The 16,819-nt window shown below is 38.0% G+C and overlaps 1 protein-coding gene across 4 annotated transcripts in view; it reads left to right on the forward strand.

Annotated features, from left to right (window-relative positions):
- The window catches only part of SLC10A7 (solute carrier family 10 member 7), a 167,355-nt gene that overhangs the window by 102,569 nt on the left and 47,967 nt on the right, over positions 1–16,819 (forward strand). For all 4 annotated transcript variants that reach the window (XM_029076823.2, XM_016227925.3, XM_001511226.5 and 1 more), the window contains one exon: positions 14,972–15,007. In XM_029076823.2, coding sequence (XP_028932656.1) covers positions 14,972–15,007 — 36 coding nt within the window. The remainder of the gene's footprint in view (positions 1–14,971; positions 15,008–16,819) is intronic.

Raw genomic sequence — 16,819 nt, forward strand, 5'->3', positions numbered from 1 at the left:
ACACCAGCATGTGAACAAGTCAGTGAAAGGTTTGAAAATAGGACTTGGGCTGCAGTGTATTGTTAAGTAGGTACGGACTCAAGTGGAATGTAGCCAGTTACTTACCCGGCTCATTTGCTCCACAAAAAAGTCAATTGGAATGATTGAATCTCCAAAGTGGATGTTGGGCCATCTTCAAGGATCAAATGAACTATATAATCATCAAATTTCTTTCATATTTGGCCTTGAATAAAGCCTTCGGGGTTTGCTTAGAAAGTTATTACATTGTTTGGAAGCTTTCAGCTAATGTGCACTTTACTTGAGGCAAATCTATGCTTTGAGTACTATGAAAATGATATACAAAGTTCAGTGGAGCTCTTGTCAGGAATATATCTGTTATTTATACAGGTATTTCCAAAAGATAGATCTCTCCAAAATTTGATACCAGATTCACCAGTCCACATGCAGCCTGCGGAAATACAGCAGGGCTTAGTGGATAGAGCACAAGCTTGGAGTCAGAATGACCTGGGTTCTTATTGTCGCTCCATTTCTTGTCTTTTGTGTGTCCTTGGGCAAGTCACTTAACTTCTCTGTGCCTCAGTTTCCTCATCTGTTAAATGAGGATTAAGACTTTGAGTCTCATGGGGGACATGGACTGTGTCCAACTTGATTAGCTTGAATCAACCCCAGTGCTTAGTACAGTACCTGGCAAGTGCTTAAATGCCATTAAAAAAATGCCTCACCTACATCCAGCTCTTTTCGTCTCATGATGACAAAGCAAATTGCAAATATATCTTCTCCTATCATTGGGATAGAGAAGCAAAGTTGTCCCAAGATACCCAAGTTAAATTTATAAAGGATTATATTGTGCAAAGTCCTCTTTTTCCACTCCATCATTTACCACTTAGTCACTACGACAATTTGGCAGAGAAAATGAAACTTTAGTGCGCTGGCATGGTTAACATATCTATTATTTTTAGTAAATGTCCTTAAAGTGCTCAAATTTGGCAGACAGAAACAAGCACTCAGTTGAACTGTTCTAAAGGCTTTTCTCCCTTTGGCTGTGCATATACCAGTCAGCCTGGCAAAGTGGCAAGAGGGGACCTAGGCTGTAATCCTGGCTCTGCCACTTGTCTACGGTGTGACCTTGGGCAAGTCACTTAACTTCTCTGGGCATCAGTTTCCTCTCTTGTGAAACAGAGATGAAATACCTGCTGAAATACCTTTTAGACATGTGACATGGAGATGAAATACCCCTTAGACTGTGAGCCCCATGGGTGACAGAGACAGTGTCTGGCCTGATTATCTTGTATCTACCTAAGTACTTAATACGGTACTTGGCACAGAGTAAGCAATTAAATTCACAAGTATCATCACTATCTTTTTGCATCTTATTTGTTAAGTAGGATGGAGAATAGGTCTTTAGTCCCCATTTTATGGATGTCAACTAAGGCACAGAGAGGTTAAATGACCTGCCCAAGGCCAGAGAGTAGGAAATAGGTGGATTTGGGATTAGAATTTAGGTCCTTTGACTCCCAGGTTCCACTAGGGCATGCTACTTATCGTTATTTTTATTATATATTATTGGGGGGCTAGTTGGAGTCGGCTATCTGAGAAAAGACCCTTAGTAAACCTGCATTTCTAGAAAATAGTTTGAATAATTCAGATTGTGATAACATGTAGCTATTTTACAGTAGTTAAAAGAGAAGAGTAATAGAAAATTTTCAGCATTTGAATTCCAGAATTTTAAAAAAAAACCGGGCAACTTGTTCTATTATGGGTTTAAGTAATTTAGCGGATGCTTGTAATAGTTATATATGGAACACATAGTCGGACTGTTGTAGTAAGTGGTAATGAATTTGGTGCTACAGGGTAGCTAATTGCTGCTTGTGAATTTTTTAAGATGCTCAATCTGGCATTTGTATAAAACGATTGTTAAAAATTCTAAGGCCTAGAAAGTAACCTTTTGTGAAACTCTTATGGCTTTATTCAGTGCCCATTATAGCACTTTGGATGCTGGGGAAATTATTGTAACCATTTTTAATGTTGAAGTAAGAGCACTGATTTGGTTTCTAACTCTTTTTCAGGTATTCACTAACAGTGTTTTACCACCGATCTTTAAACATGATTTAATTTTTATAAACTTAGCTGAAGAACATGTTATATACCCAGAAATTAATATTACATACTCTTTGCCCTGTTGCTTACCATTTATATTATCACAAAATTATTTTTATTGTCAGGCTTAAAAAATTCTTCCCAAAGTGTTGCAGCACAATAATTTACTTATAAATATGCTGTAGTTCAGAAAATTTACATGAATTTAAATGCTATGCTCTAGGTACTGTTGTTTCCTCCATAAAAGAGTATTCTTTGAACACTGAACCCCTAAATTCTTAAATATTCTTTGGCACCTCATAGGAAAAAGACACTGTCAATTCCCCCTAATATTTGTAAAGCATTTTGGAGTGCCAAGGGTGGTGTTTTGTTTTTATTTTACACTTGAAACAAAATACTTAAGGTGATATATTTCCCAACCATTGAAGAATGGTAGAATAATGAAATTCCTACAGTACTCCACAAATTAAAAATTTTTAATTCCTTAAAATATCACACATTATAAATTCCTATTCTTAATATTCATGGGCTTCAAGAGAGGATGTAAAATTATTAAGGGAGAATCAATTAATGCTATTGAGCACTTACTCCTTGAACTGTAATTAGCTCTTGGGAGAGTGTTACAGAGTTAGTGGACATGATCCCTCCCCTCAAGGAATTTACAGTCTAGCTGGGGGAGTTAGAAACTGAAATACAGGTAATGAAAAGCAAGAGAGTTTAAGTATTTGTACCCAAGTGTATTTGAATGGAGGAGGAGTTTAAGAGTTTTCATAACAATAACCAACCAGATTTGGTCACAATCAGTCAATGGTATTCAGTGAGTATTTATTATGGGCAGCGCACTGTACTAAATGCTTGGTAGAGTACAGTACAACAGAATTGTATTACCAACACTGCTAAGGTTGGATGTTTTAACAAAAAAGATTCAAATATGATTGATTATTTCTTGTTTCTAAAAGTTGGTTAATCTCATTTTATGGGAAAATTTGTTACTTCTCTGCATATATGAAATAAATGCCCCATACTTTAATCCTAAGTCAAACACTTTATTTGATTGCTGACTTTGTTTCATGTTTGCCGTTCTGTTTTTTTTCCAGTAAAATTTCAATTCAATTTTCATATATTTCTGAAATTAAATTAGTATTTTACGGGTTAATCTTATTTGTCCTTTTCAGATCTCCCCCTGTATTACCTTCTGTGATGTATTTTCTAAAGTCACAATAAAATGGCAAACCTGTGCTTTTGCTCCATTCTAGAAACCATGATAAGTCTATGACTCTGGCTACAGCTCTAGTTGTACATTCTGTTTATAATTGATGCTTTAAGGGTGGGCAGAAAACACCAGTACAAACACACTGTAGATTATCATACTGTGGGGGCACTTTAAGTTCTTTAAATTTTCCAAGTCTACCTAGAAATAGCAAAATCTTAGAAGGGTAGTCTGGAAGAAATAAGCCTGCATTTCACAAAAACAGTTTCTTCTAGCAAGGATAGAGCATTTTACAGCTGAAGAATGGGTCGGTGATCTAAATATCTAAACTTTATCATCAGCTCAAAATTATTAGTACAGTATTATTAGCAAAACTCAACCTTCCAGCACGTATCCTTGAGATGCCTCACTTAATTTGGGGTTTAGTTGGATATTCACAAAGGTTTGGTTTTTTTATGCTTCAGAACCTGGTATTGACAATGACATTTTCAAATAGAATAATTAGATTCCTTTATTTAATAAACTCTCAAATCCTGTGTCTTAGCAAGCAGTGTGAGAATTGTGAGTTGTGAATGTAATGGGTTTTGTAATGTCTGTGTTTTGGACTCCATCCTAGAGAGTATTAATCAGTGGATATATGAGAATTAGCAACATGGTATAAAGATTTGTATGGTGGAATGGTGGATGAATCACACCTATTCGAATTCTGACAGTATTAAATATTCTTTAGTCTATAAAGAGTGCTTCTTTTTCCTATTTTTCTTCTGGAAAATGAGATGATGGTGAGGGGGAGGTGCGGATAGAGCTCGATTAGGTTTAAATTTTTCATTTTATAGATCTGTCAAAAATATTTTACAGCCTTAAAATCTTGCTGAGGATTAAAATGGAAATAATTCATAGTTATACTTTATTTATATATGTTATATTAGCTCTGATAGGCTTTTGTTACAAAAGAGTATTTAGAAAGAGATTTATGTCAAATTATTACTATGTACACTTGGTATAGCTGAACATTTTGTGGGTTGTCATTCTGGAGGTAAAGATTTATTTTCCACTTCTTGACTCATCTCCTAAACCCCAGACCTATGAAGGAACTCCACTATCACCACTTCCTCACTTCTTTACCTCCTCAATACAGTTCAAAAAGCGAAGAATTCACTATAAATCCTTTGACTAGACTATGCCCTAATATGCAAATGTTTTCAAACCAATTTTAGAACTGAAAATAACCAAGCGTCTGTACCAGCTTTCCCTGGTAAACACTTGGCACAATAAAGAAGCTCCATCAGTAATAATTAAATACTCTCCTTGAATTTATCATCTAGATCCAAATTGTCCAATAATGCAGCCTTAGAATCAATCCATCAGTGGTATTTATTGAGCAGTTACTAAGTGCAGAGTAGTGTTCTAAGCTGTTGGGAGAGTATAATACAACAGAATTAGCAGACACGTCCCCTGCCCATAATGAACTTACAAACTAAGAGGTGTAAATGCAATCGAAGGAATGAATGAACAAATAGAAAAGTACATTTAAAAGGCCAACAGGTCCTTTGGGAGAATCATAAAGAATTATAACTACTTGGAAGCAAGCTTCAGACTAAATGAAGACCCATACAGCAGTTGTAATGTCTTCACCTTCCAAACAGCTGTGAAACCTATATGTACCACATGACCTATGTCCTCCTTTTCCATTAGTGCCCTGAGTTCTATCTGTGCCACTTACCTACTATACTCAGCATATGGCAGCACAGAATCACAAATGGTACTGAGCTCACATTTTCGCTGGCAGGGCATCCCAACATTTAATCTGTGATTAAGTGAAGTGAGAGGGCCTTATTCATTATGGAATTTGTTAAATGTTTACTAAATGTTCTAATCACTGAGGTAGACAAGTTAGGTTGGACACAGTCCCCGCCCCACATGGCACTCCCAATATAAGTAGAAGGGAAATCAAGTTTTGAATCCCCATTTTACAGATGAGGAAACTGAAACACAGAGAAGTTAAGTGGCTTGACCAAGGTCACACAGCAGGCAAGTAGCATGGCTCAGTGGAAAGAGCACGGGCTTGGGAGTCAGAGGTCATGGGTTCGAATACCGGCTCTGCCACTTAGCTGTGTGACTGTGGACAAGTCACTTAACTTCTCTCTGCCTCAGTTCCCTCATCTGTAAAATGGGGATTAAAACTGTGAGCCCCACATGGGACAACCTGATCACCCTGTATCTCCCCCAGTGCTTAGAACAGTGCTCTGCACATAGTAAGTGCTTAACAAATACCAACATCATTAAGTAGCAAAGCTGGAATTTGAACCCAGAACCTCTGACTCTCAGGTCTATGCTCTTTTCCATAGGCCATGCTCCAACAAAGGACACCATTTACATGTGTGGAAGGGACTACAGGTCTCATATGAGTTGTACCAAGCACAGTCTTTTACATTGATAAAATCTCATTTTTGCTAGTCATCTTCAAAACCTGAAGCCTATCCGTAGACAAATGGAGAGTGGGGAGAGAGAGAGACTATGAATGAAAATCATGACTGCTAATCTTCATCATTTACTTTTCCTTGTCTTGACCCTCCCTCCCCACAAACAAAAAGTGACTTTGTTATATTTACTGTGTCATTCAGCAAAATGAGCATTCCTGCAGACAGGGGTCAATCAATCAATGGTATTTTTTGAGCACTTAGTATATGCAGAACACTGTACTAAGCGCTTCGGAGATTGCAATACCTCATTGCCGTTTTTTGACTGTTCCCTGGTTAATATTTCTGTTCCCTTTCCAAAGTTGTTACTATTTGAAATTTCATAGCTGTACTTCAGATCCTGGTGAGAGACTAATGCCTCATCTAATGTAGTAAAGTAGTCTACATATTTTCTCTTGGACTTAGCATTTAAGCTTTACATGACATGGACACTGTCAGAGCCATAAGCAGTAGTGCATTAGTCATTAGAGAAAAAGTTATTTACCTGACAAATTAATTTTTCCAAGACATAGAACTGTAACCCACATCAGCATTGGAATCTTTTATTCCTTCCTTATTTTGATTCTTCCCTATTTTAACTAGTTTATTCATGTCCATAATGCTTGAACTTCAGCTTCTTCACAGTTACAAAGGAACTGAAAGTAAGAGGGAGATAGTTTCTGTAATCCTGAACAGGGGCAGATACCAGCTAATATCAAATGCTCTTTGAGCAGCTCATCCCTGGATTCTGGTGAACTCTTGGTCGTTCTAGTTCATCACCTAACTGAGTAGCTATTTCATTCTCCTGGGTAGAGACAATCTTTAAATGATCCATCTGTGTTGAAACATCATCAGAGAGCTAACATTCCAGACAAGTACTTTCTGTTAGCACTTTCTATTAAGGTAGTCTTTATGAAGATTTTGCTTTTCAAATAACTTAATCCCCTCTGGAAATATGCAGATACTTGTTATCCAACTAGCATGAAGATTTAATGACAGGTCAGATACGGTTGGGAAAATGTTCTCCTCTATGGCAAGTGTTCGTAAACATTTGCGTGTATGTTTGTGAGCTGCACCCGTAATTATATGGATGCAACTGGATCAGACCTGTGGTCGAATCCTGTCCAATATGCTGACTTTCATAATGACATCAGGATATGGATTGAATGAATGAAGGATATTTGGAAGAACAATGATGATTGCCCTCCTTGACGTTTAGGGACATATCTATCATTCCTAACTTTTCCCCTTCTAACTCCTTCCTATCTTTCCTTCTAGTGGTTCATTATGAACATCTCGTCTGTGAATTTGTACAAAGTCATTTTGAACCTACTGGTTTCTTCTGAATTTCCTATGGTAATGAATTCAATTTGCTTCCCATTTACTGTGTGATGGGTATTTTCTTTCATTTGTATTAATCTACCATCTTGCAGCTCCATGTGTGCCCCCCCCCCATCCTGATACTGTGGAATTTGTTGAACAGCAATTCTTGTTGCCCTGTTCGCATTATTCATGCTTTTGTAGGCTTCAGTTATGTCTTCCCTGAGCCTGTGTCTTTCTGGAGTGTGAATATTGAGACAGGTTAGAGATTGGAGGGAGAGAGAGAGAAATAGTCTAGTCACTCTAGACTAATAGAAAATAGAAAAAGGGAGGATAAAGTAATCAGACTTAAGAATCCAGATCTGTGATTTAGGAAATGCATAATTTAATTTTCTCAACAGAAAATTATTGGGCATGAACTTTTAGGCTATTTTAGTCACATTGATAGAATTACTTAAGCTATTCTAAGGTAATTGAAAAGTGTAACTGTTAAAGAATGTGACCTCATTATAGTGGCATTTATTGTGTATTTAGAGGAGTTGGAAGAAGCTAATATAATTATGAAAGGGGGCATGTGTTCCTCAATGAGTTTATTGCCAGAACATCTCTGTCGTTTCATTTTAGACCTTGTATATCTTTGGCTGCTTCTAGAAAGTAACTCAAAAGATCTTACATGTAGATATATATGTACAGAATCGACAGCATAACAAATTCAGCAATGTGGAACTTTTGAAGAGATGGTATAAAGGTCCCACAGCACCACCTAGTGCAAAATCATTTCATATAGCATAATATTTTTGTAATTCTGTGGCATTGGGAATATTTTTTTTATTGGTAAGTACTACACAAGTAGAAAACAATTTGATTAAAGAGAATTAGAACCAGAACTGTAAAAGTAATGTTTTAATTCAGTAATTTTCCCCTGTAATGAAGACGCTTACTACCTCATTTGGAATATTAAACAGTTTTATGTATGCAGAATCATTTCAGTCATGTAGTAATTATTCACTCTAGTCTGCCCTTACTAAAAGTTAATAACATTACCTTTATTTTATAGGGGATTCTAGTGGAGGGCCAAAAAAGTGATTTGCCCAAGGAAGAATCGGTTTTCAAAATTTTTGGAAAACTTTGTCATTCACTTTAATTGTTTTGCTACTGCAATAGTCAAAGGCAAGTTAGTTTTCATTTGGTAGTGGGTCTTTCTTATATGAATATGTGACTGTGTACATGGGTGCATGTCCCTATACCCATGGTCTCCATTATAATGAGTGATAACATGTACACATATCAGAAAAGCATTAGCAAGAGTTATTAATGTTTTTAATAATGAGATTCAAGCACATTTCTAAGTCCATATTTCTAAGTCCAAGAAAACCACTACGCTAACCTATTGGGGAACTACAATAGAAATTCTGCCCCCCAGAATTGTCCATGAAAATTACTACGATAGAGCATCAGTTAGCTGCACAAGATGCACAGCATACCCTTTCTGCAAAGAAAGTTCAGTTGTGGAAATTTAGGAGAAACATCTGTAATAATAATAATAATGATAATGATGGTATTTGTTAAGCACTTACTATGTGCCAGGCGCTGTTTTAAGTGCTGGGAAGGATACAAGCAAATCAGGTTGGACACAGTCTCCATCCCACAAGGGGCTCCCAGTCTCAATTCTCATTTTACAGATGAGGTAACTGAGATACAGAAAAATGAAGTCACTTGCCCAGTACCACAGAGCAGACAAGTGGCAGAGCTGGGGTTAGAACCCATGACCTTCTGAATCACAGGCCTGTGCTCTATCTACTACTGTACTGCTTCTATATGAGTCTGTATGAGTTAACTATAATAAACCTTCACCTACTCACACACACACAAAATGGTCACAACTAATTTTGTTTAACCAAACATAATTCTTCATTTTATGAGGGTTTAAGTGAAGGCAAAGTCTCTTATTTCTTACCCCATAACAAAAATGATCCAGGAAAGTGATATGAGATCATGATGAATGTATTTCCTGTCCATTTTTTTATGTTATTTAAGCACTCACTATGTGCCAGGCACCGTACTAAGTTCTGGGGTAGGTACAAGCTAATCAGGTTGGACACTGTCTACATCCCACATGGGACTCGCAGTCTTAATCTCCATTTTACAGATGAGGTAACTGAGGCACCGGGAAGTAAAGTGACTTTTCCAAGGTCTCACAGAAGACAATTTCAAGTTGAACAGTGCTGTAGTCAGTCAAGAAAGAGCATTACATCACACATTCAGAATGACGGACTCAAAGGTATGCTTGTGAAGCAGAACATAGTATGGGAGGTTCTTTCTACAGAAGAGGGTCATATTGAAGATAGATATTCATAGGCATTTAGGGTATATGTATTGTTGGGCTCCTATGTGATTTTTCTTGTATGAATGGCAGAGCTTTCAAGAATGAGAATATCCATGTGGCCAGCTAACCTCAGTGAGGTTAGCCTGCAGTGACACTGGAAGCAGCATGGAGAAAAAGCATGGCATAGTGGGTAAAGCATAGGCCTAGGAGTCAGAAGGTCATAGGGTCTAATCCCGATACCGCCACTCGTCTGCTGTGGGACCTTGGGTAGGTCTCGTCACTTCTCTGTGCTTCAGGTACCTCATCTCTAAAATGGGGATTGAGATTGTGTGCCCCACATGGGACAGGGACTGTGTCCAACTCAGTTTTCTTGTATCCATCACGGCAATAGTACAGTACCTTGCACACTGTAAGTACTTAACAAATGCCACAGTTAATTAAAATGCGGATTGCGACTGTGAGTCCCTTTGTGGGACAGGGACTGTGTTCAATCTGATTAGTTTGTCTTCACTCCAACACTTAGTAAAGTGCCTGGCACAAAGAAAGCGCTTCGGCAAATACCACCACCATCATCATCATCATCATCATCATCAAAAGTTGGCTTGGCATTCTGGTTAAACAGGATATCTGTATTTGCAACATATGATTTATGTGAGGCAGTTGGTAATACCTGTAGTCATATTCATCATAAGCACTTAGATACTCCCAAGATTTGTGCATAGTGGAGCTCAAGAATCAATTTATGGGGGAAAAAAAGCTTGAATGTTGAACACTGGGGTCAAAGGTGAGGAGTTTCTACTGCTCATTGTCATTGGCGATGATGGCACGTGGGTTCATTGTTATATCACTGAAACTAAGTAACAGTCAGTGAAATACCACCATCAGACATCACCAGCCAAGTAATAGTTCAAAACACAACCTCAGTCAATCAATGTAGTGTTTTTATTTAGCACTTTCTGAGTACAGAATACTGTACTAAGTGCTTGGGGGAGTACAGTAGCACAGATTTGGTAGATGTGTTTCCTGCCCTCAAGGAGATAACTCTTTCAAACTTATGGCATATTTATTGTAGATCAGAGAGGGAGCCATGTTGGTGGATTCTGGGCCGTTAGGTGCCATGATTAACTCAGGGAAGTTGTTTGAAACCCTTAAGAAAAAACTCAGCATGACTGACACGTGAAAAAGATTTTGGTCTCTTTCACACCCTTAGTTTCACATCAGGATGCTTTCATTATAGCCTCAGTCTTCCACTCTCAGATTTACACCTCTTTGCTCCACTAAAGGCTAAATCACAAGATTTTGAAGATAACAGTTTAATGAATAAAAAAGTTCAGTGCTGTGAGGAGAATCCATCATCTGCTTTCATGATGAAGAAGTTGCATTAGGTAGACAGAGAATATGTAGAAAAACAACTTCATATTTGTCACATGTATTCATTTGTAGTGTAATTTTGTAATTTTCATTCCCATTGGAGTGGTGTTAGTAACAAAATGAACATTCTTTTCATATAAATTCATGCCAGTTTATGCCTTTCCACCAAAATAATGTACTGCATATATTCAGAATGCAATGTTGTTTTAAAATTACTTGAACTCCAAAGTGGTTCTTAGTATTCGTGGTGTATAAACCTGTCGTATAATTACAGAGTCCTAGTGTGTAACAGTTGCCCTCTGCTGGGGAACTGGAAAAATTATTTTATATTATTTTAATTTCCTGAAAGATATGTTCAGTTCATTATTTAATTGCTTCTTGGAATCCAGAACCAATGATACCAAAATGTTTGCAAGGAATAAAAATGTAAAAATGCAGTCCCCTCTAAAGAGAAGTGTGTCAGGCTGAAAACTAGACTGTAAACTCATTATGGACAGGGAACATTTCTATTTCTGTTTTATTGTATTCTCCCAAGTGCTGAGTACAGTGCTCTGCACGTAATAAGCACTCAATAAATGCCTTTGATTGAAGACAGCTAAGTGTAATGCCAGATGGACATATCTAGAGGCTCTTGAATGTGTAGAATTATTAATCATCAATATCACTTAGTGAGCACCTGATGTTTACAGCAGGTAGGTAGGCAAGTACAGTGATCTGTGGCATTTCCGTAGTCGGCCTTCAACTACTGAAGGTAGAAATAAGTAGAAACATTGGAAAACCTTCCAACATGTGAAGACATGACACATACCAGCTATTGAGGAAGCCCCCATTGCGGAAGAATCACAGAAAATGTCAAAGCATCTGGACCTAATGGCATATTTACTGGGATCTACAAACATGAAGCATACGCCCTGCTGAAACACTTACTAAGCTCTTTCTCAACACAGGCTACGCTAAGGAGATGCTACAGGGGCTCAAAAATGTCATCTTCGAGGAGAAAGCTAAAGGATCAGATTGAAGCAGCTCATTATTCTGCTGGCTACAGAGTCTCAGAGTTACAGTCTCTGGACTGTCAGCTCATTGTGGGCAGGGAACATATCAGCTAACACTTGTACTCTTTCAAGCACTTGGTACATATTAAGTGCTTAATAAATACTATTGATTGATTTATTGGCTAGTTCAAGTGCTCAATGCATTTCTCTGCAAACAGTAAGTGCTCAGTAAATACCATTGATTGATGGATTGCCACAGTATTCTTGAATCAGCTACTGGAGAATATCATGGACCAAACTCTCTCAAAATCTTCAGTGTTGCCCATCTGGCGCGATCTCTGCAGCACGTTACCTCTAGGGAAAGTGTAGGTGCTGCCCCAAGTTGTCTCTCTGGTTTTCATATAGGTATATCTAGACTGTGGATATTGATTAGAAAAAGCAGGAATAAATCATCAGAGCTCATGGAAACCTATTTTAAAATCTGAACAATTTGTAGATATTCCCAATTGGAAAATCCTTTCAAAGACAGATTTTTGTAAAACCCTTGGAAATATTGACAGGGTTGATAAGACTGATATCTTTTTGTCTCCTAAATGTGGTAAGAGACCAGACTTTAAATGGCAACACTTTGTTTCTTTTTAAATGTTTTTCTTTATGGTCTTTGAGTTCTGACTAGTACTGGCTTGGGCTAATATCTTCAATTCCATCAGTGGCGTATTAGGAAGAAAGGTCACTGTTCAGAAATGCTGTAATCGAAGAAACCAGTCTACTAAATGTACGTTGGCAGGGTTGATTTAGTGGTCACCGTAGGAAAGGAGGTCTTCAAGTCCAGGTGTGAATGCTATTGAAATCAATATCGGGAGGCAGGATGAGTGAGATCCCAAGCTAAGAAGTCATCTTGCAGTGAACTTAAGTGATGCCAATGTGAATGAACCATTATTCGATTCCTTCCAGTACCTTGAATTCATCATCCCCTTGAATATATCATTATATGTGTATTGTGCTTCAATGAAAAAATACACTTTTTGTACAGCTTGTCCTAAAGAATCATTCCGGAGGAAGTAGAAGTGAGATGCCAACTTCAGTACCTACTTGACCATTTTAATCACTGCCATGAAATATTGAATAAATATACCTTTGGCTAACCATTTCCTGTTTGGAATGTAAACAACTGTACTATGGTCTCTTCAATTTTACCATTTGTGTGAGTCCTCGCGCAGAGAAGTGCATTCACAGGTTCATAATGTGTCTGATTCTATTTGGAGCCATACTTTAATATTAGTATTTCAGGTCATGCTGAATTTTTTTTCTCCTTTCCACTAAAATAATCATTGAAATATATTCAGCCAGTCTTTCACATCAGAGGTGTAAATGGATTTCCTGAATGTTTCTCAGCAGATTGTGAAAGGCAAGTCAAATCACTCTGTGACTTTGACTCCATTATGGTCAGCAGGCAGAGAGTTTAACACCCCACCCCAATTTTGAGGATGCTAAAACTGTGTTGTGACCTTGAATCTAAAGGACGGGCCACAGTGTTCAGTCAGACGGACCAGTCTTCAATCTGCTTATATCTGTGCACTCAACTTTTGATAGCACTCATCCAGAGAAGAGGGGAGCCAGATGGGGTTTTAAATGATGGTGTTTCACAGTGAACTAGGTATAATATATACATTTTCCCATATTTGCCTTCAGCAACATTTGCTGTTCCAGTTTATATAATTCACCCTCTTTACCACATATATCTCTGAAGTTTTAATGGTGTTAAAAGCCCAGATAAAAAATTTCTGATCCTTCTTCCGTGGGCTGGTCAGTGGCGCATTTCACAGCCTGATTTTCACTCTGCCCACCAAGAGAAGGTTTTGGATCCAAAGTCACATGTACCTTTTTCTGAGCTAATTGCATCAGGTTTCCGTGCCCCTTCTTCCCAGCCTTGTATTTGTGACCTTATGCATTATAATGATAATAATAATAGTGGTATTAAGCACTTAGTGTGTGTCAAGCACTGTTTTAAGCACTGGGGTATATACAAGTTAATTAGGCTGGGTGAGGTCCCTGTCCTACATGAGGTTTCATAATATAAGTAGGAGGGAGAATAGGTACTGAATCCCCCTTTTTCAGATGAAGAATTGAGGCACAGAGAAGTTAAGTAACTTGTCCAAGTTCACACAGCAGGCAAGTGGCAGAATGAGATTAGAACCCAATCCTGTGGTCTTTCCACTAGGCCATGCTGCTGCTCTATGCCTCAGTTTGCTCCTCTGAAAAATGGAGATGAGATGCCTGCTCTCCTACCTCTTTGATTTTGGGCCATGTTTGGGACATGGAATGTGTTAATCTGATTATCTCGTATCAGCTTCAGTGCATAGAACAACACTTAGCTCATAGTAGGCATGTAATTAATAGCATCTTTAAATTGTGATAAAATGCCAAGAAGGCAGGACTGGGTAAGAGGATGGTATCATTTGGCGCTCTAAAGCTGAAACTTGTCATGTTAACTCCCAACTCAAACAACTCCTTGTAAAGATTTGCCCTTAAGAAACCTAAAAACTTGTATTCTGCCTGATCGTCTACAGCCTCAAACCTGTTCCCTGTCACTGAAGAAAACAAATCTTTTTCCTCTCTCCGCCTAGGGGAGGTGAAGGGACTGAGGAGGTCCTGTGTGACTAAATTAGATGAAAGACTTGCCTTCTACCATGGAGACGTAGAGTCTAATCAAGTGAAATGAGTTTTGAGATCTCAGCTCATTTCCTAGGGGAGATCAGTTCACATTATAAAATCACGACATCTCATTCATCACAGCTGACGTGGTCTTTGCACAGGAGAGACCCACAACTGGGATTGAACCACCTGTCTTCTCTAGAAGAGGGGCACTTTATCCAAGTTAGTAGAAAGCTCTGCCGGCATCAGCCTGTACCTCCATAATGCACATGTAATGCGCAAGGAGGACTTTGGTCTAAAAAGTAAAAGGCAGGTTTAAGGAAGATTGGTGATTGTACTTTTAACAGCAGTGAATACAAATAACTCTCCCACAGACGCTAAGAAGTTCTTTCTAGCCCAAACCTCCCTCATTTTTATCTCCTGGATTTTATTAAACCAAAGTGAGAATAAGTATTTCCATGTATCAGGGTTTAAAAGCAGCAAAGAAAGCATTCTGTTTTTCAGGCTGATAAATGATCATCATCTCTTTTATTTCTTTCAGGGCATCATTATAACACCTCTGCTACTGCTGCTTTTTGTGAGTATTTTGATGTTTAGTCTTTAATCCTTTTTATTAAAAGTCATCTACAACCTGTTAGAGGAGGTCATTAGGAAAAAAAATAGAAGTTTGGAATTCTTGGCACAGCTTGCATATGACTTTTTGAATCATTCTTTGAGTAGAATCAGTATTTATTAATATCAGTGAGGCAGCCTCCTCTGGGCAATGTGAAGCCACCTGGCAGAGCTGATTGGGTGCGAGATTAGGATATGGATGTCTTGAGCTCAGCTCCTGGCTGCACTATTGATTTGTTAATAGTTCATGGGTTCATTGCTTAAATTCTGTCCTTGCATTTTCTCATCAGCTGTCTGGCTCTCTGGATGCTGGATTAGCAGTTGTTGAGTTGAAAAGAGAAAATGTTTTGCCACTAAGCACTTGAGGAATTAGATGAGCTATAAAGATAATAGTAGCAGCTAATTAAATCTCAAAAAGAATAAAGCACTTGTAATCATTAGTAACACCTAATGTATTTTACAAATTGCATATTCTTCCATTTTTTGCTTCCCACCATCTTTTTATGTGAATTGAAATGCAGCCAAAATGCATCCACCCTTAGAGTAACTAAGAAATGTCCCATCAGTTTCTAAACTATTAGAAACTTCAGGAGGAAACTCTGACTTTAGAAATGTCCCATCAGTTTCTAATCTAATAGAAACTTCAGGAGGAAACTCTGACTTTACATTGTAATTGCCCAACCAGAATTTGACCAAATTAACAGAGTGAAGATTTCCATTCTTACAAAAAGTATCATGAGACATGAAATTAAAGACCAGCAGGGGACAGGACCTTAATTCTTCATCCTAACTCAGTGATGTTACCACAAAAAGCACAGACCCTCCTACATTCTGTTTCAATCCTAGAGTGGTCATTCAAGATGAATTCTTTCCTAAGTATTCTACATTTTTCTAACGACCAATTGTCGAAACAATAATGCACTGAATAAGTCATGCACTGTCACAGTAGCTGTCTTCCTTATGACTGCAAGCACCATCCCTATAGTTGCCCTGTTAAGATGGCCACTTTAAGAGAAATTGTTGGAGCTGAAGTGGTTAGCCTTGATTGATGTTCATTCAATCATATGTGATGGGTGACCCTAAATCACCAAGGTCACAGAAATCATCCGTAGGAGAATCATGGGAATTCCTGAATTGTGTCTCTCCTTACCCATTTTTTCCCAGTTAATTAAGGAGTGGTATTTATTGAGTGAGTGCTTTTTGAGAAAGCTAGGTTGGGAGGGTTTGTTTTTTACCCCCTTTATTGGTATGGCTACATAACACTTCTCTTACTGTCAGAATCACAGTCCAGCAAACTTTCTACTTCTAGATTCATTGTACTGTAACATCAGATTTATGTTATTTCAGCATTCTTTATCTCGGTTTGCTTAAAATGGTGGTTCTATTGGTTCAGCAGAAAAATATTCTAAAACCAGGATTAAGAGATGAATACATTTTCAGATCAACTTGAAAAACAGCCAAGTATTGGGCCTCAAGCCTTAGAGATATCCAAATGAGAGATAATTTAAGAAATAAGGATCTTAATAGCGTAATGCCAGCCCAACTGCATTCATACTGTTTCCTGAGTCTCTGTTTAGCTTCGGCTGTCAATTTATGTGTAGTGATGTAAATGCTTGATTTAAGAGAAGGGAAGATTTGAAATTGCTGGGGCCCTGAGCTGGCTATTTGTGTTGGTTCTAAGTTTGGTCAAGTGCTGTTGCTGTATTAAAGACTTTGTTAATGTTTTCAAAAGTTAGATTTTTCTTCATCATTGTCTCCCCCACACTTAGAGAATAAG

Source organism: Ornithorhynchus anatinus, chromosome 12 (assembly GCF_004115215.2).
Source record: "Ornithorhynchus anatinus isolate Pmale09 chromosome 12, mOrnAna1.pri.v4, whole genome shotgun sequence".
NCBI classification, from domain to species: domain Eukaryota; kingdom Metazoa; phylum Chordata; class Mammalia; order Monotremata; family Ornithorhynchidae; genus Ornithorhynchus; species Ornithorhynchus anatinus.